Below are 25,421 nucleotides of genomic sequence, written 5' to 3'. Positions count from 1 at the left end.
CTGTAGTCCCACAGTACCCCCCACAGGACCCCCGTAGAGACGCGGTCATAAGCCTTCTCCAAGTCCACAAAGCACATGTAGACTGGATGGACAAACTCCCACGACCCCTCCAGCAGCCTCACAAGGGTAAAGAGCTGGTCCACTGATCCACGGCCAGGATGGAATCCACATTGCTCCTCCTGAAGCCGAGGTACAACAATCGGTCGGAGCCTCCTTTCCAGCACCCTGGAGTAAACTTTACCCATGAGGCTGAGCAGTGTGATACCCTGATAGTTGGAGCACACCCTCCGCTCCCCTTCTTTGAAAATGGGAAGGTGTAGGCTGCAGGTGTTTCAAAGGAAACACAGGAAAAACTCAAACTGAATCCAAATGTAATGTTTTTATTGACCTTTATTATAATAATGCTGAAGGACTACAGAGTCAGTGCTCATGTAAAGCTGTGTGGAAGACTTCCAACCACATTGTTCAGTATGAAGGGCAGAGGAACAACATCTGTGTAATCCAGGTTACTTAGCATGCAGCACAGAATAAAGACATGAACACATGTAAAATGTATATTGGTCAGATTTGGCAAAGCTGATGGCAGCACCACCCACCCTCATCCAAGGATACAAGAACCCTATTTCTCACAGATCCAGTTCTTAGACTCATGATCTCTACTCTGTGTCCATTGTCCTTGGTCACTGCAGCATGTTGCAGCGTGCCGGTATGTGTCATAGGTTGGTAGTCCTGGTGCCCAGAACCTGGAGGACAAATTAAATGTTGTCTTTTTAAACAGGGCTGAAACAACTGATTATTTTCAGTTTGAAGCAAACTGTTGAATTTTACTTGAAATATTGATTTTATCTGTAATCCATAAAATTATTGTAATAACTGGTTGAGGATTCAGTTTGGCTAATGGATGTTATCTGTAATGGCTGCCAATGAAAGAATGAAACCTTGTTCAGAACTCCCATCTTTCAGTTTACAGTCATTTAGGGGATTTGTACTTTGAAGAATCATCCCTCAAAACAGACTGCCATTGTTTTTCTGATATCTATAGCACCATTAATAATGTTTACAGGAAGACTATTTGATGCAGGACCTCAGTCGGCTATTGGCATGAATTGTCTCTGAGGCTGACTCTGAGCACCGTCTCCAGCTTCATCTCAACACGTCCATGGGACTGATGCTCATATTTAGTTTTTTCCTCATGTTACCTCGACTTGTGTGAACAACAGAGAAGAAGAAAACAGAGACGGTCCTTCATGCAGCAAAAAAACCTTTCAGGTGTCTCACGTTTCTGTCAGCGGTGATCCGTCCACCCACTTCTGTTCCCATATCCATCCTCTGTCTGTCCATGTTCTCCGTAGACCAATCCAAGACTCTCCACGCACATTCAGCTCAGTGACAAACTTCTAGTCGTTGGCAAGAGACAAAAATCAGCCACAGCTAACAGAGTCAGAGCAGGTTGAAGTGCAGACACTTTACTAGAATCAACAGTCGATGAACACTCACCTGTTCCTCTTTGTTGTTTATGATCACCAGATCTGCTCCTCTCTGCTGACAGTCAGCTCTGCTTTGTCCCCAAGTTTTCGTTTCCTTAGATTTAAAGTAACAGCTGCATCCAAATCTGCTCCATCCATCAGGACACCACTTCCCTTAATGTCAAACAAGTGTTTTAAAGAGAGATTTCACTTCAGTACTGTCTCTGTTTAGTTAAAGCTCTTTCTTAACTTCCATGTTTCCCTTTCAGGTTGTTTGTTGTTCTCACCTTCAATTTTGTCCTTCAGCTGCTTCACTTCATCCTGTAACTGACTGTAGTGGACTGATGCGTCTTGAGAACAACAACAGATCAAAGTAAGACAGTATGGAAATATTTGTGATTAGTCTTCAGTGTGAAGGTGGATCCTGTTTTATGGTATTTTGAAACTGATCTTACTTGAAATTTGTTTTTGGAGCTGGCTGTAGTTGTTGCTCAGTTGGTCGTATCTGCTCTGCAGCTCGTCTTTTTCCAAAGTGACTGAAAGACGAGACGAGATAACACCTTTATTATAACTCATAACAACTTCAGCTGAATGTTAACACAGAATGAGGACTGTCAAATTTGTCCCCCTTTTTCCTTCCTTGTATTTGTGTTAGGAAGCGACAGCTTAACAGGCAGTATGAACCGTGGGAATGATGACAGCGACTGATAACTATAGCAGCAAATATTTGGCATGTCATTGTTATATGAAGACAGACCTAGAAATCATGAGGCTGAAACTCCTCACCATCTGAGTTCACCACTGAGTGTTGTGTTTTATCTTACAGAGTATAGATGAGAGGATGATTCCTGTCATCATCAGGAGGCACAGCACTCCCAGACAATATGCAGCTACCCTGAGAGGCCTCCTTTGGACGGCTGGAGGATGCTTCTCAGTGTGCGGTCCTAAGGTGGCAAAACACACACACACACACACACACACACACACAGTTTCTGTCATTCCCCTGTTATGATAACATACTCAGCAGCTTCATTGATCTCTGGTTCAGTGACATTTGTCAGACACACTTTAAACAAGTCATTTAAACACTCTGATGTGAACCACTTATAATTTTAAAGCAAAACAAATATGGCGTCATCTGAAATGTCTGAACAAATGACTCACAAACAAAAAGCTGTCATAGTGATTTTCCCTCTTCAGTCTCTGTTTCTTGGCTCTGTATTGATAATGATATTCAGCAGACCTCATCACGCTGCACTTCCCCTTTCACCGACCCGTGGTTACTCTGCACGCTGTCTTTACCAGAACTGATGCTTCCTCAGATCTCAGAAACTTGTCAGTTAAATGATACCATAACCAAAGACGATGATGCAGTGATGCGTGATGAAATATTACATCGAGCTTGTGTTTGAAATAAGTAACAGAACAGCTGCAGATGAGTCGTCTACCCAGAGAGCTCTGCTACTCTCTCTTTAGCCGATCATTGTGCGGCTAACTACAGAGGTTCATACTGTACGTGTAGGTCTGTCAGAACAAACATAGAGACAGAGACATTTCTGCGTTACGGACAGATTGTGCTTCCAAACACACACACACACACACACACACACATATATAAAGCAGAAACTGTAATGGTAAGGACTAAAATTATAACAGCACTCATAAAAAATGGGAACTGAGGAAACACTTTCATTGGTAGGGAAACACCAGAGGCAGCATAAAAACAATTTTACATCAATAAATAAGAAAATAAATAAGTTAAAATAAATAACAGAAGAATATGCTAGCTCAAAAAAACAATGCCAACATTAATTCTGGTGATTAGTTGGTGTAATTTCTCACTTACCTCCTTCGTGTGACTGAATATCAGTGTCATTATTCCCGGTAGCGTCCGTACTCTCGTAGATATCCACCTGCCTTTCCTCCCACTCCACTGTGTCCTCCTGCACCTGTCTGTTGTATCTCACCTTCTTTGATAAATCTGGTGTGGCGTAAATATCTGAGGACATCTTGAGAGGACAAACTGTAGCTGCACTTTATGTACAGTTTACTGCGTTGTGTTCAACGCTTACTAAGCTGCTGTGAAACTTGAATGTATACTAGTGAAGTATAGCAGTAACGTAGCGCACTGCACTGATGCTGCTGCCAGTGTTTGACCGTCTGTCTTTTGTCTGGTTTCAGTAGAGAACACAAAGGAAGTACCAGCACACACACACACCCACCCACACACTTTTATGTATTCGACTCATTTCAGGTTAAAACTTTATAACTCTAGTTTGGTGGTCAGACAAACTTGAAATATATTGTTGTAAAACTTTTTTTTCATGGTTAAAAATAGTCAGAGTTTGGAGATACAAGGTTTTCTGTCAGCAACAACAGTATGCATCTATCTATAGATCTACTGACACATTTATTCACAACTACACACACACACACACACACACACACACAACGGATAGGCAGAATGGCTAAAACAGGAAATTAGATTTTCTCAATAATTTCTGTCGTCAAAACTGAAACTGTTTCCTAACTAAGCTGTCGTTTTTAGTGAAGTTAAACTTTGACATTTGATGACTCAAAATATTCGTCGGGTGGGAGAACCGATTATTGTTCTGTGAATTAATTTTAAGAGTTTAAGCGTCTGCAGTGATGTAGTCACTGCGTCGGACCATCGTGGTGAAGAGGGAGCTGAGCTGGAAGGCGAAGCTTTTGATTTACTGGTCCATCTACATCCCAACCCTCACCTATGGTCATGAGCTCTGGGTAGTGACCGAAAGAATGAGATCACGGATACAAGCGTCTGAAATGAGTTTCCTCCATGGGGTGTCTGGGCTCAGCCTTAGAGATAGGGGGAGGAGCTCGGAGTAGAGCCGCTGCTCCTTCATGTTGAAAGGGGTCAGTTGAGGTGGTTCAACATCTGATCAGGATCCTCCTGGGTGCCTCCTGTTAGAGGTGTTCTGGGCATGTTCCACTGGTAGGAGGCCCCGGGGCAGACCCAGAACACACTACAGGGATTATGTATGTCATCTGGCCTGGGAACGCCTCGGGGTCCTGCAGGAGGAGCTGGAAAGTGTTGCTGGGGAGAGGGACGTCTGGGGTTTCCTAAGCAGTTCTCATTGCAGAGCTAAAATAAACATCTGCAGGGTGAAGCTCCATATTTTTCACTCATATTGATTGCATTTTCCAAAATGTCGAACTATTCCTTTGAGACCCCTGAGCTTCAACTTTAATTCCTGCTCAAAAGAAATATCCACAGACAACGACTTGGCAATAAATGAAAATTTATTTAAGCTAAATGGGTAACAACTGAATAAATGAATGAGGGTAATATGAAATAAAACAAAATCAACAGTATGTATAAATGTATTAAAACAAGAAGTAACACTCATGTGGGTTATTTAATTTGGCGATAGTGAGAGAGTCGGCCTATGTGAAGATAAATAGGGAACGCAGGAATGCGCAAAATATTTATCTAAGGAATCCTAAATTAAGATTAAAGTAATTCAATCTCCTATTCAACATCAGCTCTTACCACTGCCCAGCGGGTCACCTGTGAGAGAAGTTGGTTGCCTCCCTTCTTAGCAGCGAATCATGCAGACGTTTCTCCTGGAGCCCCGACCTGTCACTTTGCAACTCCCGGACTTTCCAGCAGAATGAAATCAGCTGGCGCACTGTGGACGGTTGAGCCTGTGAAGTCTTGTGGGTGCCCCCAGCGTCGGTTTCCTTGCGCTGCAGAAGACCTTTTTGGCACAAGGACCACTGTGGCAAGTGGCTGGCAGCCGCTGGGTTTGATGAATCTTTGGTTGAAGAGGCAGGTCGAAAAGGGCACTTGTCTACTTTGTTATAATCATTTGCTTATAATAGTGGTGAAAACAATATCATTGGCCGTTCGATATTGTTATCAAAGTTGTTATTAACGCGCATAAAAATGTTGAAAACACTGGAGATAAAAGAAAACTGGATAACCAAAACTTAAAAGTTTTACTAATAACTTTGATGTGAGAGTATAAAAGCGTAACTAAAATGTAAATACGAAAGAGGCTAAGATACGAAAAAGAAGAAGCAAAAAGTAAAAAAAAAACAAGAAGAGAGAAGAGTCAGAAAAGAAAAGAGCAAAGAGTACAAGAGAACAAGAGAGAAAGCAGAGAGGAAACAAGAGAGCGGAAATACAAGAGAGAGAGCACACCAGAGCGCACATGTTTTTAACTGGCCAAAGTGGACGAATCTGATAAGGCGGTCTTCTTTGTTGCAAAATAGGCTTATTACTTGATTATTACACGAGATCATATACTTTTGACATGTTACACACGATAGGCACATACTCTTCTCATTATGGTCAAAATTGGTTCTTAACATCCAATTAAAATGAATATAATTATTATACCACGTGTATTAGCAAACTACAGGATAGCCTAATTCAAATATACACACTGTAGACTAACCTATAGTTGCAATCTATAAAGAAAAACAAAATGATGAAGCACATATTCATGAAAACAGGTTGATTAATGAATCCAACTATATTTCTACAACTCCAAACACATAATATGGATAAAATGTCTAATTTCACTTCCAACAGACATTTCAATTTTGTCACACAGAAACATTTGGTGAGAGAGGGGAGGGCGTGATTTCCCCAGGGCAATGTGAATGGTCAGGAAGTGGCCGAGAAAAGAAGCATTGTCTCACGACAACTAGTGGGTCGTTCATCACCGCGTTTTGCCCCAAGGATACTGGATACTTTAAGATGGCATCTGAAACTTGAGGGATCCCAAGTGACTTTTTACCTCCTTTTGGCCTAAGGATGGCTGAAAGACGTTTTTGTCCAGTCGGGGATCAAAGTAACGAAAATATCTGTCGAGAATCACAACAAATAAGACACAGACCAACAACACCCAATCGTTCTGCTTTAAACTAAAAACAGAGTTAAGTTTCTTCCTGTGCATAATTAAAAATCACTCTCACTATATTCAACCTGGAATTTAGTTATCAGGTGTACCTGTCCTTTAACTGCTGTGTATGTTGAAGTGTCTCAACTTGTGGATAACTGACTTGCTAACTGAAGTATCAAGTATGAACAACAATAACAAAAAAAGATCATCAACAAATATTAATTTAGCTTAAATGGGAATCACATGCCACATGTTGATTGAACTTATGTTATGAGACTTAATATGTACATAATATATATGATGTGTAGAACTGTGTGTGCAAGTGTTCACAGAGTATGAACCTGTTCTGAATAGCTTCAGTGTTTTTCCCAAAAAAGTGTGTCAGACAAAACCACCGCAGACACCACTAATCGCAGGAAGAACGTCACATGACATGTTGATAAAATATATGGATATTTACCTGTTATATTACAGTGGAATGCAAAAGTTTGGGCACTCCTGGTCAAAATTTAATTTACTGTAAATATTTTAGTGAGTGGAGGATGAACTGATCTCCAAAAGGCATGAAGTTAAAGATGAAACATGCTTTTCAGCGTTTTAAGCAAGATGAAAGAATTATTTTTGTTTTGTACAATTTTAGAGTGAAAAAAAATAAAATAAAGGAGCATCATGCAAACGTTTGGACACCCCAAGACAGTTGAGCTCTCAGACGACTTTTCCCAGGGTCTCAGACCTTAATGAGCTTGTTAGGGCTCTGGCTTGTTCACAGTCATCGTTAGGAAAGGCCAGGTGATGCAAATTTCAAAGCTTTATAAATACTCTGACTCCTGAAACCTTGTCCCAACAATCAGCAGCCATGGGCTCCTCTAAACAGCTGCCTAGCACTCTGAAAACTTAAAGACCTGATGCCAACAGAGCAGGAGAAGACTATAAGAAGACAGCAAAGTGTTTCCAGGTCGCTGTTTCCTCAGTTCGTAATGTGGCAGTTAACAGGCAAAACATTCTCACTCCGACCTTGTCACATAGCAACGTTTTATTCATGGACTTTCCACGTCCACATACTATGTGAAAGGTACCCTGGGTGTGTTGATTGTTGATGTTCTGGGACACCGTGTCAAGTTCTGCCTGTTACATGGAAAGTCTTCTTTCAAAATACACTTCTGTTTTCACAGGAAATTTATGTTGGTACAACACTGCGAGTTGACATTTTTTTTCCAACAAAAACACATGGATATAGGTTTTGGGAAAAGAACAGGGTCTGGCTTTAGAATCTTACAAGATGCAAACACCGCTCTCAGGTGAACGTCCGTGTTTGTTGGACCCATCCATCACCCCCCCCCCCGTCGTCCTTGTCCCGCTGCGTTTCCCTCTGACATAGCTGGGAGGCATTAAAGTTTCACAGCAACAGCCACGTATCATGCAGATGTTAAACAACGCCTTTTTTCTTTGGTTTCTGATGCGGCAAGTCACTGCCCAAGTGCCAGATTTCAATGACATCTGAGTGAGACCAGGCTCTAAGAGGAACTGTGGAGGTCAAGTTGAGGTATGAAAGACCAGGAAAACTTTCTGAGAGAGCTGCACATAGGATTGTTAGAGAGGTAAATCAAAACCCCACTTTGACTGCAAAAGACCTGCAGGAAGATTTATCAGACTCTGGAGTGGTGGTGCACTGTTCTACTGTGCAGCCACACCTGTACAAATATGACATGCGCTACTGTGTACTGACCATACAGGGTGCCCAAACTTTTACATCAGGCCCTTTTGCCTTTTTTGTTATTTTGAAACAGTAAAAGACTGAAATTAAAAAGTCATCTTACTTAAATTATTGAAGAAATGTTTCATCTTTAACTCCATGCCTTTTGGAAATCAGCTCATCTTCTACTTATTTAACTTATTAATTTATGAAATTCCAATATCTGTTGTGGAGAGAATTGAAAGGATGGTTAGCTCCTATATTAGGAAGTGGTTGGGCGCTCCTAGATGCCTAAGTAGTGTTGCATTGTATGGAAAAGGGATACTTCAGCTGCCAGTATCTAGTTTAACAGAGGAATTTAAATGTACCAAGGTCAGGACAGAGCTCTTGGTATCTGGGAGTAACGACGTGGTAGTTAGGAGTGTGGTTCCAAATCCAACCAAGGGGAGGAAGTGGAACTCAAAATCGGCAGTTCAGGAGGCAGAGGCAGTTCTTAGGCATGCAGAGATTGTAGGTAATGTTCAGTTTGGCCGGGGAGGCCTGGGGCTTGGCTCAGGCAAACCAGTATGGAATAAAGCAGGTCTCAAAGATTAAAGAAAGCTGGTTGTGGAACAGATACCTAGACAGGAGGAGATATTAAGGGGTGCAAAGGTAGTGGCCCAGGTTAAACAGGGACAGTTGCTGAATTGGGAAATGTAGAGAAGAGGAAGCTTAGTTGGAGGGACCTGTGGAGTATGGAGGAGAATTGTATTAGATTCCTGGTAGGGGCTACATACGATGTGTTACCAACCCCCCAGAACCTAAAACTGTGTGCAAATGGGGACCCATCATGCCCATTGTGTTCAGGTACCACAACCTAAAAGCATATTTTGTCAGGCTGTAAAGTTAGCTTGTCACAAGGCCGATATACATGGCGACATAATCAGGTGTTGAAATGTTTAGCTGCAGGTATCGAAGAAAAATGAAGACAGGTGAATTCAGAAGGTGTTAAGGATAGCAGTTTAGCAATTCAGTTTGTCCGTGAGGGAGAGAAATACAGAAGGGATAAGTTAGTAAGGAGGCAAGGGTGTGGGCGCCTAGAAGGTGCTTGTGATTGGAAAATGCAAGTAGATTTAGGGGGAAAACTTGTTCCCCAGGAAATAGTTTGTACCAGGCAGAGGCCTGACTTAGTGTTGTGGTCAGTGAGTCAACGGATAGTTTATTTCATTGAGCTGACAGTTCCTTGGGAAGACTCAGTGGAAGAAGCCTATGAAAGAAAAAAGCTTAGATATGCAGACTTAGGAGCAGAAGCTGAGCAGCGAGGATGGAAGACTAGGATTTGTCCAGTGGAAGTGGGGTGTAGGGGATTCATAGCAAGATCAGCTGTCTCCCTCCTGGGGGAACTCGGAGTGCGGGGTCAAAATTTGAGGAAGACAGTGAGGGAAATGTCAGATGAAGCAGCCAGAGCTAGCCAGTGGATCTGGATGAGAAAAAAATAATGTCAGCTGGGGGCCAGCAGGGGGAACTACTAAGCAGGGTACATAACTCCTTGAGGAGGAGAGGAAGGTTATTTAAGTGTGGGAGTGGCCTATTCAAATCCCTTTTGTTTGAGACCATGCTGCAAGGTGAGTGTTTTTGCTGATCCTGTAAGTTTATCTATCTCCTTTAACTTTAGCTTATATTGTAGTTATGCTATGTAGCGTGTGAGATAGAGTATGGTGAATGTGCCAGGAAAGGTAGTATCAGCCCTGCTTCTACCTGGAGCTCACAAGAACGGAGCCTGGGTTTGTTGAAGGTGGCAGTGCTGTTTGGGCTGAGAAAGCAATGTGTAAGTAAGGTAAAGGAGGTTATTGGGTCGGTGCGGGGAGCAGTGAGACCTGGCATTAGTGGAGTGTCTCTGGGACGCCAGAGATCACTGTCTAGCCTCCTGGAGGTGTTGTGGGACCAACTAGATGAAACACTGGTGAAAGGAGGTTCCCACCTGATGACCCCAAAGACATGTTAGTTATCACTGCTCACTGGTCTGTATAGTTAAGCCTTGCCATAATAGCTTATCATAGGGCTTAGGAGGTTATTCACTGAGTGCTGATCCTTTTCTAGAGCACAAACTTCTTGTGTTTATTTAAACTTATGTAACTTCTCACAGTAAAATAGATTTTGACCAGAGGTGCCCAAACCTGTGCATGCCACTGTATCTAGCAGAAAAAAAAAGGCTTCAAACATGACATGACAAGAGATGTAGAGGAACTAAAGATATGACAGTTTGGGTTAAAAACTTCAGTCCTCACAGCGTATGTAGAGTCCAGCCAATATCAGAAGGTACATCACTGCCTGAGTCACTGCAGTAACACTGAAACTCCTTCTTTTGACAGCTGCAGGGTTCTTTGGAGTGCGTGGTCCTACAGAGGCAACAGACATAGAGAACATGTTTCATGATGCTTGTTTGGAGGTTAAAGTGGCCTCTTTGAACTGTGGAGTCTTTGTTACTGGTTGTCACTCTCTCCAAAAGAATCATGACTCATGTAGCACCAGATTACAGCACCAAGACTCCTGATAATGACCCACAGTGAATGATGGGTGATGGTGCATTGACTGAGTCCTGATTTATCACTCTATATCCTATTTTTACGACGCCACACAAGAACTGACATCAACTTCCTGTTTATAATATTCATCATTTTAGACTTACTGGCTTTTTGTGACTGGGGATCAGCGTGATGCTCTTCATCCTGGACGATCTCCACCTGATCCTCCTCTCCCTCTCCTCTATTCTGTTGGACGTCTCTAGTATATCTCACATTCAGGCTCAAATCATGTGCGGCAAGTGCATCATCGGACATCTTGAACAACCTAAACTTAACTGGACCTTTTCTTCTGTCACTGTTGACTTTGAGGTGAGCGACTCTCAAAACAGGAAGTGAGGGCAGGACAACCCACTAACACAGATGCACACATGAACACATTAATGATAGATGAACAGCTCCACGTAATTTAAATTGACTTAAATGTTGGCATTCAGTTGTTTAGTCACTGGAATTGTAAAAACTTTCTGATAAACTTTGAATCTAAAACACAAAGCATGTTTTTATTTATTCCCTGACTTTGACATTGGGGACATACAAACCCATATTTGTGCATAGCTACATTCACACATCTCTGACACAGGAAATGAAATGCAACCGGTCAGTTATTTTTGTCCTGTCTGGTGGGTGAGGTAAAACGACAGGTTTAGGTGACAGGGACAATGTTTTAGCTAAAGAAAATAAAAGAGATGACAGAAAATCTTCCTCACTGACACGCAGCCAGGTTCTGTGATAATTACCTGAAGTTCAGCTGGAAGAAATGAAGGATTCGCTCTGCTACATGCACGACTAGTAACAGACATAGAGCAGATAATGTTACAAAACAGTGCGGAGGAGCAGAGAAATAAGATCCCAGATGAGTTATCAGGGGCCAGGTCGCAGGGGCAGCAGGCAAAGCAAAGCACCCTAGACGTCCCTCTCCCCAGCAATGCTTTCCAGCTCCTCCTGGGAGATCCCCAGGTGTTCCCAGGCCAGATGACATATATTATCCCTCCAGTGTGTTCTGGGTCTGCCCCTGGGCCTCCTACAAGTGGGACATATCCAGAACACCTCTAACAAGAGGTGCCCAGGAGGATCCTGATCAGATGCGTGAACCACTTCAACTGATCCCTTTCGATGTGAAGGAGCAGCGGCTCTACTCCGAGCTCCCTCCGGATGTCCCAGCTTCTCCCCCTATCTCTAAGGCTGAGTGCAGCCACCCCACGGAGGAAACTCCTTTCGACCGCTTGTATCCGCAGTCTCATTCGTTCAGTCACTACCCAGAGCTCATGACCATAGGTGAGGGTTGGGAAGTAGATGGACCAGTAAATCAGAAGCTTTGCCTTCTGGCTCAGCTCCCTCTTCACCACGACGGTCCAGCGCAGTTCCTGCTTCACTGCAGATGCCGCATCAAACTGCAGATCCATCCCACGCTCCATTCTACCCTCACACGTGGACCAGACCCAGACATACTTGAACCCCCTCGCTTGAGGCCGTAACTCTCTCCCAACCCAGAGGGGGCAATCCACCGGTTTCCTACAGAGAACCATGGCCTCAGATTTGGAGGTGCTGACTCTCATCCCGACTGCTTCACACTCGGCTCCAGGGACCAGATGGCTTGGAGCAGCCAGCCTGGTACCCTGTAGTCCCACAGTACCCCCCACAGGACCCCCGTAGAGACGCGGTCATAAGCCTTCTCCAAGTCTACAAAGCACATGTAGACTGGATGGACAAACTCCCACGACCCCTCCAGCAGCCTCGCAAGGGTAAAGAGCTGGTCCACTGATCCACGGCCAGGACGGAATCCACATTGCTCCTCCTGAAGCCGAGGTACAACAATCGGTCGGAGCCTCCTTTCCAGCACCCTGGAGTAAACTTTACCCATGAGGCTGAGCAGTGTGATACCCTGATAGTTGGAGCACACCCTCCGCTCCCCTTCTTTGAAAATGGGAAGGTGTAGGCTGCAGGTGTTTCAAAGGAAACACAGGAAAAACTCAAACTGAATCCAAATGTAATGTTTTTATTGACCTTTATTATAATAATGCTGAAGGACTACAGAGTCAGTGCTCATGTAAAGCTGTGTGGAAGACTTCCAACCACATTGTTCAGTATGAAGGGCAGAGGAACAACATCTGTGTAATCCAGGTTACTTAGCATGCAGCACAGAATAAAGACATGAACACATGTAAAATGTATATTGGTCAGATTTGGCAAAGCTGATGGCAGCACCACCCACCCTCATCCAAGGATACAAGAACCCTATTTCTCACAGATCCAGTTCTTAGACTCATGATCTCTACTATGTGTCCATTGTCCTTGGTCACTGCAGCATGTTGCAGCGTGCCAGTATGTGTCATAGGTTGGTAGTCCTGGTGCCCAGAACCTGGAGGACAAATTAAATGTTGTCCTTTTAAACAGGGCTGAAACAACTGATTCTTTTCAATTTGAAGCAAACTGTTGAATTTTACCTGAAATATTGATTTTATCTGTAATCCATAAAATTACTGCAATAACTCAGTTTGGTTAATGGATGTTATCTGTAATGGCTGCCAATGAAAGAATGAAACCTTGTTCAGAACTCCCATCTTTCAGTTTACAGTCATTTAGGGGATCTGTACTTTGAAGAATCATCCCTCACAACAGACTGCCATTGTTTTTCTGATATCTATAGCACCATTAATAATGTTTACAGGAAGACTATTTGATGCAGCACCTCAGTCGGCTATTGGCATGAATTGTCTCTGAGGCTGACTCTGAGCACCGTCTCCAGCTTCATCTCAACACGTCCATGGGACTGATGCTCATATTTAGTTTTTTCCTCATGTTACCTCGACTTGTGTGAACAACAGAGAAGAAGAAAACAGAGACGGTCCTTCATGCAGCTTTAACTCAGCTTAAATCTGTAGCTGTTTGTTAAGAAGTTTTCTCTCTGTTAAGCACACAGTGATCCTGGAGCCTGGAGTGATACAGTATAGTGTAAATAGTAGTATGGTAATATAGAGCTGGTTCATCAAGCAGCTTGACACTTCCTCACAGGTCCTATCATCTGATTCAGTTTCTGAAGACCATTAAAAAACACACACATTGATACCAATTAAAAAATCTTTTGTTTTCATTCTACTTTTTAAAGCGTACTTATTTTAGTGACAGACAGTAACTTGGGTAGAAACGTCATTGAAGCAAAAAACCTTTCAGGTGTCTCACGTTTGTGACAGCGGTGATCCGTCCACCCACATCCATTGCCATTCCCATCCTCTGTCTGTCCATGTTCTCCGTAGACCAATCCAGGACTCTCCACGCACATTCAGCTCAGTGACAAACGTCTAGTCGTTGACAAGAGACAAAAATCAGCCACAGCTAACAGAGTCAGAGCAGGTTGAAGTGCAGACACTTTACTAGAATCAACAGTCGATGAACACTCACCTGTTCCTCTTTGTTGTTTATGATCACCAGATCTGCTCCTCTCTGCTGACAGTCAGCTCTGCTTTGTCCCCAATTTTTCTTCTCATCAGATTTAAAGTAACAGCTGCATCCAAATCTGCTCCATCCATCAGGACACCACTTCCCTTAATGTCAAACAAGTGTTTTAAAGAGAGATTTCACTTCAGTACTGTCTCTGTTTACTTAAAGCTCTTTCTTAACTTCCATGTTTCCCTTTCAGGTTGTTTACTCTGTAAATACTTTAAGTTTTCACTCCAGAAATATGTCAGTTTTTAAACTGTTCTCACCTTCAATGTTGTCCTTCAGCTGCTTCACTTCATCCTGTAACTGACTGTAGTGGACTGATGCGTCTTGAGAACAACAACAGATCAAAGTAAGACAGCATGGAAATATTTGTGATTAGTCTTCAGTGTGAAGGTGGATCCTGTTTTATGGTATTTTGAAACTGATCTTACTTGAAATTTGTTTTTGGAGCTGGCTGTAGTTGTTGCTCAGTTGGTCGTATCTGCTCTGCAGCTCGTCTTTTTCCAAAGTAACGAAAATATCTGCCGAGAATCACGACAAATAAGACACAGATGAACAACACCCAATCTTTCTGCTTTAAACTAAAAACAGAGTTAAGTTTCTTCCTGTGCATGATTAAAAATCACTCTCACTATTTCAGCCTGGAATTTCTTATCAGGTGTACCTGTCCTTTAACTGCTGTGTATGTTGAAGTGTCTCAACTTGTGGATAACTGACTTGCTAACTGAAGTATCAAGCATGGACAAGAAAACAAAAAAAGATCATCAACAAATATTAATTTAGCTTAAATGGGAATCACATGCCACACGTTGATTGAACTTATGTTATGAGAGTTGATATGTACATAATATATATGATGTGTAGAACTGTGTGTGCAAGTGTTCACAGAGTATGAACCTGTTCTGACTAGCTTCAGTGTTTTTCTCATCAACATGACATGTTGATAAAATATATGGATATTTACCTGTTATATTACAGTGGAAAGCAAAAGTTTGGGCACTCCTGGTCAAAATTTAATTTACTGTAAATATTTTAGTGAGTGGAGGATGAACTGATCTCCAAAAGGCATGAAGTTAAAGATGAAACATGCTTTTCGGCGTTTTAAGGAAGATGAAAGAATTATTTTTGTTTTGTACAATTTTAGAGTGAAAAAAAAATCAAGGAGCATCATGCAAACGTTTGGACACCCCAAGACAGTTGAGCTCTCAGACAACTTTTCCCAGGGTCTCAGACCTTAATGAGCTTGTTAGGGCTCTGGCTTGTTCACAGTCATTGTTAGGAAAGGCCAGGTGATGCAAATTTCAAAGCTTTATAAATACTCTGACTCCTGAAACCTTGTCCCAACAATCAGCAGCCATGGGCTCCTCTAAACAGCTGCCGGGCACTCTGAAAACTAACATAACTACTATCTTCTTACAGTCCTCTGCTGCTTCATGGACATCAAAGTGTTTTCAGGGAGCTGTTTCCTCAGTTCATCATGTCATTGAGAAATGGCAGTTAACAGTCAAAACGTTCTCACTCCGACCTATGTGAAAGGTACCCTGGGTGTGTTGGTTGTTGATGTTCTGGGACACTGTCAAGTTCTGCCCAGGGGCGTTTCTAGGTATACAACTGCGCAGGGGTCCCTTGTCAGATGCCAACACCCCCCCCCACACACACACACACACACACATACACACACAAACACACATATAGATTTACAATACTTACTAAATATAAATGCCTCTCAAACTTACAAAAGCACTATGGTAAGACGTATGACATACAGAAAGTTAGCCTGTACTGGATGTATGACATTTATTTATTTGCATGAACCTCAACAGGTTTAACAGAGCTATATCTGTAAGCAAATAAAAACACTTTTGAGTTCAGCCATTGAACCTTTCAATTCCTCCTTGTGTAGCACACCAAACATAATCAAATAAGCCTTCTGCAAGAGGGAATATTACCAAAAAAAAGTGATTTATACAGTTGTACAATCTTACAAATCATTCATTCATTCATTCATCTTCTAACCGCTTCATCCTCTTGAGGGTCGCGGGGGGGCTGGAGCCTATCCCAGCTGACATCGGGCAAGAGGCAGGGTTCACCCTGGACAGGTCGCCAGACTATCACAGGGCTGACACATAGAGACAGACAACCATTCACGCTCACATTCACACCTACGGACAATTTAGAGTTATCAATTAACCTAATCCCCAATCTGCATGTCTTTGGACTGTGAGAGGAAGCTGGAGTGCCCGGAGAGAACCCACGCTGACACGGGGAGAACATGCAAACTCCACACAGAAGGGCTCCCACGCCTGGGATCGAACCGGCAACCCTCTTGCTGTGAGGCGAAAGTGCTAACCACCACACTACCTCTTACAAATCACATACAAAATAAAGAACATATACACAAATAATAACAATAATTCAGCCCAGTTATTGAACTTTTCAGTCTTACTGTAGCACAATAAATGTAATCAAGAAATCCTCTACAAGAGGGAATATTACCAAAAAAAAGTCAAAATCTTAAATTAAGAGGACCTGATATGGTCTGAAAAGGTATTCCCCTAATTGGGTAGCTTTTTAAATGAGCCCACCCACAGCCCACCTAGTCCAATTTATACAAGTTTACTTTTTAAGCATCAAACTGTACTGCCTGCTTTTCATCTCAGCAAAACGTCTGGTGCAGTCCATGAGCAAGCAAACACCTGACAGCCTTAATGGACAGTAGGCTTATCCTAGGTGTCTTTCCCTCTGCCAATGAAATGGCATTTTTTAGCGTTATCTAAAGTGAACCTAAACTAGCCATAGTTTAATTTGGGGTCGCAATTTGCGAGACTCATGTTTTTGGCCTCGACACAACAGACAAGAAGTTTGAACCACTAGACTTTGAACCAGATGATCTTACCTCCCTCCACCTCATTCTCATGTCTCCTTGCTGCTTCCCTGTCCCTGCCTCCTCTGTTCTGCAAAAAGAATTTCCATATGTCCATGATGACAGTAAACCATCAATGTGTAGTGGTATTATATACTACGCTTCAGCTTTATTTGACAACATGTGTGGGCTACTGTCTGCTGATACATTTGTACCGTGGGCCACAGCGGCTTGCCTTCCAACTCCAATTTTGCACGGATGCGCGCTAGGCTTCATGCGCGTTCCATTCATTGAATATGCACAGACGCACCCAATGCCTGCAAGTGCAACCTCTCCACTCTTTGATATGCAGCCCCGGCCCTACTACGTGGTTGAAGAAGAAGAAATTGTACCTATGCTATTCTTCCTTGACACATCAGTCATAGCGTAGCCCTACAGATATTCAGTAATGAAAAACAATAGGCTTATTTATGAAATTGGATTGGGAATTTTTACAGCGCATGTTTACTGAGGCACGTGCCCTGGTGAAAAGTGTCTGGCGATGCGCCTGGTTCTGCCTGTTACATGGATTGTCTTCTCTCAAAATACAATTCTGTTTTCACAGGAAATTTACGTCGGTACAACACTGTGAGTTGACATTTTTTTCCGTGAACAACAATAACACATGGTTAGGTTTGGGGAAAAGAACAGGGTTTGGTTTTATAATCTTACAAGATGCAACCACCGTTCTCTCTGGTGAACGTCGGTGTTTGTTGGACCCATCCATCACCCCTCCCACCCACCTTATTTAGGCTTTTGCCTCCTTAACTTTTGTCCTTGTCCCGCTGCATTTCCTCCTGACACAGCTGGGAGGCATTTAATATAACGGCAACGGCCACGTATCATGCCGCCATTAAACAACGGCTGTTTTCTTTCATTTCTAATGCCGCAAGTCACTGCCCAAGTGCCAGATTTCAGCGATTTCGAAGTGAGACAAGGCTCTAATAGGAACTGTGGAGGTCAAGTTGAGGTCTGGAAGACCAGGAAAACTTTCTGAGAGAGCTGCTTGTAGGATTGTTAGAAAGGCAAATCAAAATCCCCCTTTGACTGCAAAAGACCTGCAGGAAGATTTCTCAGACTCTGGAGTGGTGGTGCACTCTTCTACTGTGCAGACACACCTGTACAAATATGACCTTCATGGAAGAGTCATCAGAAGAAAACCTTGCCTGTGTCCTCACGACAAAATGCAGCGTCAGAAGTTTGCAAAGGAACATCGAAACAAGCCTGATGCTTTTTGGAAACAAGTCCTGTGGACTGATGAAGTAAAAATAGAACATTTTGGACGCAATTAGCAAAGGTATGTTTGGAGAAAAAACTGTTAAACACGGGGGTGGATGGATGATGCTTTGGGCTTGTGTTGCACCCAGTGGAACGGGAAACATTTCACAGGTAGAGGGAAGAATGGATTCAGTTAAATTCCAGCAAATTCTGGAGGCAAACATCACAGCATCTGTAAAAAAGTTGAAGATGGCTTCTACAACAGGACAGTGTACCTAAACACGCCTCCAAATCCAAAATGTACAACCTAAGAGGAGCAAGCTGAATGTTATGCCATGGCCCTCACAGTCCCCCGACCTAAACATCATTAAACATCTGTGGATAGAGCTCAAAGAGCAGTGCATGAAGACGGCCCAAGAATCTCACAGAGCTAGAAGCCTTTTTCAGGAAGAATGGGTGAAAATCCTCCAAACAAGAACTGAGAGACTCTGAGCTGGATACAAAAAGTGTATAGAAGCTGTGATACTTGCCAAAGGGGGCGCTACTGAGCACTGATCATGCAGGGTGCCCAAACTTTCGCTTCAGGCCCTTTTGCCTTTTTTCTTATTTTGAAACTGTGAAAGATTGAAATTAAAAAGTCATCTTACTTAAATTATTGAAGAAATATTTCATCTTTAACTCCATGCCTTTTGGAAATCAGCTAATCTTCTACTTATTTAACTACTCACAGTAAAATAAATTTTGACCAGAGGTGCCCAAACCTTTGCATGCCACTGTATCTAGCAGAAAAAAAGGCTTCAAACATGACATGACAAGAAACATAGAGGAACTAAAGATATGAGAGTTTGGATTAAAAACTTCAGTCCTCACAGCGTATGTAGAGTCCAGCCAATATCAGAAGGTACATCACTGCCTGAGTCACTGCAGTAACACTGAAACTCCTTCTTTTGACATCTGCAGGGTTCTTTGGAGTGCGTGGTCCTACAGAGGCAACAGACATAGAGAACATGTTTCATGATGCTTGTTTGGAGGTTAAAGTGGCCTCTTTGAACTGTGGAGTCTTTGTTACTGGTTGTCACTCTCTCCATAAGAATCATGACTCATGTAGTACCAGATTACATCACCAAGACTCCTGATAATGACCCACAGTGAATGATGGGTGATGGTGCATTGACTGAGTCCTGATTTATCACTCTATATCCTATTTTCACGACACCACACAAGAACTGACATCAACTTCCTGTTTATAATATTCATCATTTTAGACTTACTGGCTTTTTGTGACTGGGGATCAGCGTGATGCTCTTCATCCTGGACGATCTCCACCTGATCCTCCTCTCCCTCTCCTCTGTTCTGTTGGACGTCTCTAGTATATCTCACATTCAGGCTCAAATCATGTGCGGCAAGTGCATCATCGGACATCTTGAACAACCTAAACTTAACTGGACCTTTTCTTCTGTCACTGTTGACTTTGAGGTGAGCGACTCTCAAAACAGGAAGTGAGGGCAGGACAACCCACTAACACAGATGCACACATGAACACATGAATGATAGATGAACAGCTCCACGTAATTTAAACTTGACTTAAATGTTGGCATTCAGTTGTTTAGTCACTGGAATTGTAAAAACTGTCTGATAAACTTTGAATCTAAAACACAAAGCATGTTTTTATTTATTCCCTGACTTTGACATTGGGGACATACAAACCCATATTTGTGCAGAGCTACATTCACACATCTCTGACACAGGAAATGAAATGCAACCGGTCAGTTATTTTTGTCCTGCCTGGTGGGTGAAGTAAAATGACAAGTTTAGGTGACAGGGACAATGTTTTAGATAAAGAAAATAAAATAGATGACAGAAAATCTTTCTCACTGACACACAGCCAGGTTCTGTGATAATTACCTGAAGTTCAGCTGGAAGAAATGAAGGATTCGCTCTGCTACATGCACGACTAGTAACAGACATAGAGCAGATAATGTTACAAAACAGTGTGGAGGAGCAGAGAAGGGTCGCAGGGGCAGCAGGCAAAGCAAAGCACCCCAGACATCCCTCTCCCCAGCAATGCTTTCCAGCTCCTCCTGGGAGATCCCCAGGTGTTCCCAGGCCAGATGAGATATATAATTCTCCAGTGTGTTCTGGGTCTGCCCCTGGGCCTCCTACAAGTGGGACATATCCGGAACACCTCTAACAAGAGGTGCCCAGGAGGATCCTGATCAGATGTGTGAACCACTTAGTGGCTCTACTACGAGCTCCCTCCGGATGTCCCAGCTCCTCCCCCTATCTCTAAGGCTGAGTGCAGCCACCCCACAGAGGAAACTCCTTTCATCCGCTTGTATCCGCAGTCTCATTCTTTTGGTCACTACCCAGAGCTCATGACCATAGGTGAGGGTTGGGAAGTAGATGGACCAGTAAATCAAAAGCTTTGCCTTCTGGCTCAGCTCCCTCTTCACCACGACGGTCCAGCGCAGTCCCTGCTTCACTGCAGATGCCGCATCAAACCGCAGATCCATCCCACACTCCATTCTACCCTCACTCGTGGACCAGATCCAGACATACTTGAACCCCCTCGCTTGAGGCAGTAAGTCTCTCCCAACCCAGAGGGGGCAATCCACCGGCTTCCGACAGAGAACCATGGCCTCAGATTTGGAGGTGCTGACTCTCATCCCGACTGCTTCACTCTCGGCTCCAAACCGCCCCAGTGCATGCTGGAGGTCACGGTGTGATGAAGCCAACAGAACCGTCATACAGGGACCGGATGGCTTGGAGCAGCCAGCCTGGTACCCTGTAGTCCCACAGTACTCCCCACAGGACCCCCGTAGAGACGTGGTCATAAGCCTTCTCCAAGTCTACAAAGCACATGTAGACTGGATGGACAAACTCCCACGACCCCTCCAGCAGCCTCACAAGGGTAAAGAGCTGGTCCACTGATCCACGGCCAGGACGGAATCCACATTGCTCCTCCTGAAGCCGAGGTACAACAATCGGTCGGAGCCTCCTTTCCAGCACCCTGGAGTAAACTTTACCCATGAGGCTGAGCAGTGTGATACCCTGATAGTTGGAGCACACCCTCCGCTCCTCTTCTTTGAAAATGGGAAGGTGTAGGCTGCAGGTGTTTCAAAGGAAACACAGGAAAAACTCAAACTGAATCCAAATGTAATGTTTTTATTGACCTTTATTATAATAATGCTGAAGGACTACAGAGTCAGTGCTCATGTAAAGCTGTGTGGAAGACTTCCAACCACATTGTTCAGTATGAAGGGCAGAGGAACAACATCTGTGTAATCCAGGTTACTTAGCATGCAGCACAGAATAAAGACATGAACACATGTAAAATGTATATTGGTCAGATTTGGCAAAGCTGATGGCAGCACCACCCACCCTCATCCAAGGATACAAGAAATCTTTTTCTCACAGATCCAGTTCTTTTTGTCATAATATCCACTCTGTGTCCATTGTCCTTGGTCACTGCAGCATGTTGCAGCCTTCCAGTATGTGTCATAGGTTGGTAGTCCTGGTGCCCAGAACCTGGAGGACAAATTAAATGTTGTCTTTTTAAACAGGGCTGAAACAACTGATTCTTTTCAATTTGAAGCAAACTGTTGAATTTTACCTGAAATATTGATTTTATCTGTAATCCATAAAATTATTGTAATAACTGGTTGAGGATTCAGTTTGGTTAATGGATGTTATCTGTAATGGCTGCCAATGAAAGAATGAAACCTTGTTCAGAACTCCCATCTTTCAGTTTACAGTCATTTAGGGGATCTGTACTTTGAAGATTCATCCCTCAAAACAGACTGCCATTGTTTTTCTGATATCTATAGCACCATTAATAATGTTTACAGGAAGACTATTTGATGCAGCACCTCAGTCGGCTATTGGCATGAATTGTCTCTGAGGCTGACTCTGAGCACCGTCTCCAGCTTCATCTCAACACGTCCATGGGACTGATGCTCATATTTAGTTTTTTCCTCATGTTACCTCGACTTGTGTGAACAACAGAGAAGAAGAAAACAGAGACGGTCCTTCATGCAGCTTTAACTCAGCTTAAATCTGTAGCTGTTTGTTAAGTTTTCTCTCTGTTAAGCACACAGTGATCCTGGAGCCTGGAGTGATACAGTATAGTGTAAATAGTAGTATGGTAATATAGAGCTGGTTCATCAAGCAGCTCGACACTTCCTCACAGGTCCTATCATCTGATTCAGTTTCTGAAGACCATTAAAAAACACACACATTGATACCAATTAAAAACTCTTTTGTTTTCATTCTACTTTTTAAAGCGTACTTATTTTAGTGACAGACAGTAACTTGGGTAGAAACGTGACTGAAGCAAAAAACCTTTCAGGTGTCTCACGTTTGTGACAGCGGTGATCCGTCCACCCACATCCATTGCCATTCCCATCCTCTGTCTGTCCATGCGTACAGTAGACCAATCCAGGACTCTCCACGCACATTCAGCTCAGTGACAAACTTCTAGTTGTTGACAAGTGACAAAAATCAGCCACAGCTAACAGAGTCAGAGCAGGTTGAAGTGCAGACACTTTACTAGAATCAACAGTCGATGAACACTCACCTGTTCCTCTTTGTTGTTTATGATCACCAGATCTGCTCCTCTCTGCTGACAGTCAGCTCTGCTTTGTTCCCAAGTTTTCGTTTCCTTAGATTTAAAGTAACAGCTGCATCCAAATCTGCTCCATCCATCAGGACACCACTTCCCTTAATGTCAAACAAGTGTTTTAAAGAGAGATTTCACTTCAGTACTGTCTCTGTTTACTTAAAGCTCTTTCTTAACTTCCATGTTTCCCTTTCAGGTTGTTTGTTGTTCTCACCTTCAATTTTGTCCTTCAGCTGCTTCACTTCATCCTGTAACTGACTGTAGTGGACTGATGCGTCTTGAGAACAACAACAGATCAAAGTAAGACAGTATGGAAATATTTGTGATTAGTCTTCAGTGTGAAGGTGGATCCTGTTTTATGGTATTTTGAAACTGATCTTACTTGAAATTTGTTTTTGGAGCTGGCTGTAGTTGTTGCTCAGTTGGTCGTATCTGCTCTGCAGCTCGTCTTTTTCCAAAGTGACTGAAAGACGAGACGAGATAACACCTTTATTATAACTCATAACAACTTCAGCTGAATGTTAACACAGAATGAGGACTGTCAAATTTGTCCCCCTTTTTCCTTCCTTGTATTTGTGTTAGGAAGCGACAGCTTAACAGGCAGTATGAACCGTGGGAATGATGACAGCGACTGATAACTATAGCAGCAAATATTTGGCATGTCGTTGTTATATGAAGACAGACCTAGAAATCATGAGGCTGAAACTCCTCACCATCTGAGTTCACCACTGAGTGTTGTGTTTTATCTTACAGAGTATAGATGAGAGGATGATTCCTGTCATCATCAGGAGGCACAGCACTCCCAGACAATATGCAGCTACCCTGAGAGGCCTCCTTTGGACGGCTGGAGGATGCTTCTCAGTGTGCGGTCCTAAGGTGGCAAAACACACACACACACACACACACACACACACACACACACAGAGTTTCTGTCTTTCCTGTTATGATAACATACTCAGCAGCTTCATTGATCTCTGGTTCAGTGACATTTGTCAGACACACTTTAAACAAGTCATTTAAACACTCTGATGTGAACCACTTATAATTTTAAAGCAAAACAAATATGGCGTCATCTGAAATGTCTGAACTGCACAAATGACTCACAAACAAAAAGCTGTCATAGTGATTTTCCCTCTTCAGTCTCTGTTTCTTGGCTCTGTATTGATAATGATATTCAGCAGACCTCGTCACGCTGCACTTCCCCTTTCACCGACCCGTGGTTACTCTGCACGCTGTTGTTACGCTGTCTTTACCAGAACTGATGCTTCCTCAGATCTCAGAGATGAAACTTGTCAGTTAAATGATACCATAACCAAAGGCCATGATGCAGTGATGCGTGATGAAATATTACATCGAGCTTGTGTTTGAAATAAGTAACAGAACAGCTGCAGATGAGTCGTCTACCCAGAGAGCTCTGCCACTCTCTCTTTAGCCGATCATTGTGCGGCTAACTACAGAGGTTCATACTGTACGTGTAGGTCTGTCAGAACAAACATAGAGACAGAGACATTTCTGGGTTACGGATGGATTGTGCTTCCAAACACACACATACACACACACACACACACACACACATATATAAAGCAGAAACTGTAATGGTAAGGACTAAAATTATAACAGCACTCATAAAAAATGGGAACTGAGGAAACCCTTTCATTGGTAGGGAAACACCAGAGGCAGCATAAAAACAATTTTAGATCAATAAATAAGAAAATAAATAAGTTAAAATAAATAACAGAAGAATATGCCAGCTCAAAAAAACAATGCCAACATTAATTCTTGTGATTAGTTGGTGTAATTTCTCACTTACCTCCTTCGTGTGACTGAATATCAGTGTCATTATTCCCGGTAGCGTCCGTACTCTCGTAGATATCCACCTGCCTTTCCTCCCACTCCACTGTGTCCTCCTGCACCTGTCTGTTGTATCTCACCTTCTTTGATAAATCTGGTGTGGCGTAAATATCTGAGGACATCTTGAGAGGACAAACTGTAGCTGCACTTTATGTACAGTTTACTGCGTTGTGTTCAACGCTTACTAAGCTGCTGTGAAACTTGAATGTATACTAGTGAAGTATAGCAGTAACGTAGCGCACTGCACTGATGCTGCTGCCAGTGTTTGATCGTCTGTCTTTTGTCTGGTTTCAGTCGAGAACACAAAGGAAGTACCAGCACAACCACACCCACACACACACATTTTTATTTATTCGACTCATTTCAGGTTAAAACTTTATAACTCTAGTTTGGTGGTCAGACAAACTTGAAATATATCGTTGTAAAACTTTTTTTTCATAATAAAAGAAAGTCAGTTTGGATACAAGGTTTTCTGTCAGCAACAACAGTATACATCTATCTATAGATCTACTGACACATTTATTCACAACCACACACACACACACACACACACACACAACAGATAGGCAGAATCTCTAAAACAGGAAATTAGATTTTCTCAATAATTTCTGTCGTCAAACCTGAAACTGTTTCCTAACTAAGCTGTCGTGTTTAGTGAAGTTATAGTTTGGGAGGTGGGAGAACTGATTATTGTTCTGTGAATTAATTTTAAGAGTTTTACTTTTTTTTACTTGTTCATGAGTGAGGGTAGAATGGAGCATGAGATGGATCTGGGT

At 42.8% G+C, this 25,421-nt stretch overlaps 2 protein-coding genes and 1 long non-coding RNA gene across 5 annotated transcripts; all 3 read right to left on the bottom strand.

Annotated features, from left to right (window-relative positions):
• Nucleotides 1-372: 372 nt before the first annotated feature.
• Nucleotides 373-3,655, bottom strand: LOC144467305 (killer cell lectin-like receptor subfamily B member 1B allele C). Of its 3 annotated transcripts, none has more exons than XM_078175643.1 (7): nucleotides 3,313-3,654; nucleotides 2,291-2,410; nucleotides 1,922-2,002; nucleotides 1,754-1,816; nucleotides 1,498-1,640; nucleotides 1,279-1,397; nucleotides 373-743 (listed from the first exon to the last, which is right to left on the bottom strand). In XM_078175643.1, the coding sequence occupies exons 1-7, from the start codon at nucleotides 3,473-3,475 to the stop codon at nucleotides 620-622; spliced, it is 813 nt and encodes a 270-aa protein (XP_078031769.1). In that variant the 5' UTR covers nucleotides 3,476-3,654; the 3' UTR covers nucleotides 373-619. The 3 variants fall into 3 exon arrangements, with proteins under 3 accessions (XP_078031769.1, XP_078031770.1, XP_078031771.1); XM_078175644.1 differs by having other exon boundaries at nucleotides 1,279-1,394; XM_078175645.1 differs by lacking the exon at nucleotides 1,754-1,816 and having other exon boundaries at nucleotides 3,313-3,655.
• A 653-nt stretch (nucleotides 3,656-4,308) lies between these two features.
• LOC144467327 (uncharacterized) lies at nucleotides 4,309-10,930 on the bottom strand. The gene is made up of 3 exons (XR_013493590.1): nucleotides 10,720-10,930; nucleotides 10,319-10,429; nucleotides 4,309-6,320 (listed from the first exon to the last, which is right to left on the bottom strand). It is a non-coding gene; the product is annotated as an uncharacterized LOC144467327 (long non-coding RNA).
• A 1,673-nt stretch (nucleotides 10,931-12,603) lies between these two features.
• LOC117263958 (uncharacterized) lies at nucleotides 12,604-24,980 on the bottom strand. The gene is made up of 14 exons (XM_078175996.1): nucleotides 24,605-24,980; nucleotides 23,546-23,665; nucleotides 23,177-23,257; nucleotides 23,009-23,071; nucleotides 22,753-22,895; nucleotides 22,534-22,652; nucleotides 21,563-21,704; nucleotides 19,448-19,694; nucleotides 19,047-19,157; nucleotides 14,488-14,577; nucleotides 14,320-14,382; nucleotides 14,015-14,157; nucleotides 13,796-13,914; nucleotides 12,604-12,974 (listed from the first exon to the last, which is right to left on the bottom strand). The coding sequence occupies exons 1-14, from the start codon at nucleotides 24,765-24,767 to the stop codon at nucleotides 12,851-12,853; spliced, it is 1,728 nt and encodes a 575-aa protein (XP_078032122.1). The 5' UTR covers nucleotides 24,768-24,980; the 3' UTR covers nucleotides 12,604-12,850.
• Between the last annotated feature and the right edge of the window lie 441 nt (nucleotides 24,981-25,421).

Source organism: Epinephelus lanceolatus, chromosome 16 (genome assembly GCF_041903045.1).
Source record: "Epinephelus lanceolatus isolate andai-2023 chromosome 16, ASM4190304v1, whole genome shotgun sequence".
Lineage (NCBI taxonomy): Eukaryota > Metazoa > Chordata > Actinopteri > Perciformes > Serranidae > Epinephelus > Epinephelus lanceolatus.
This window is presented reverse-complemented; position numbering and strand designations above follow the sequence as displayed.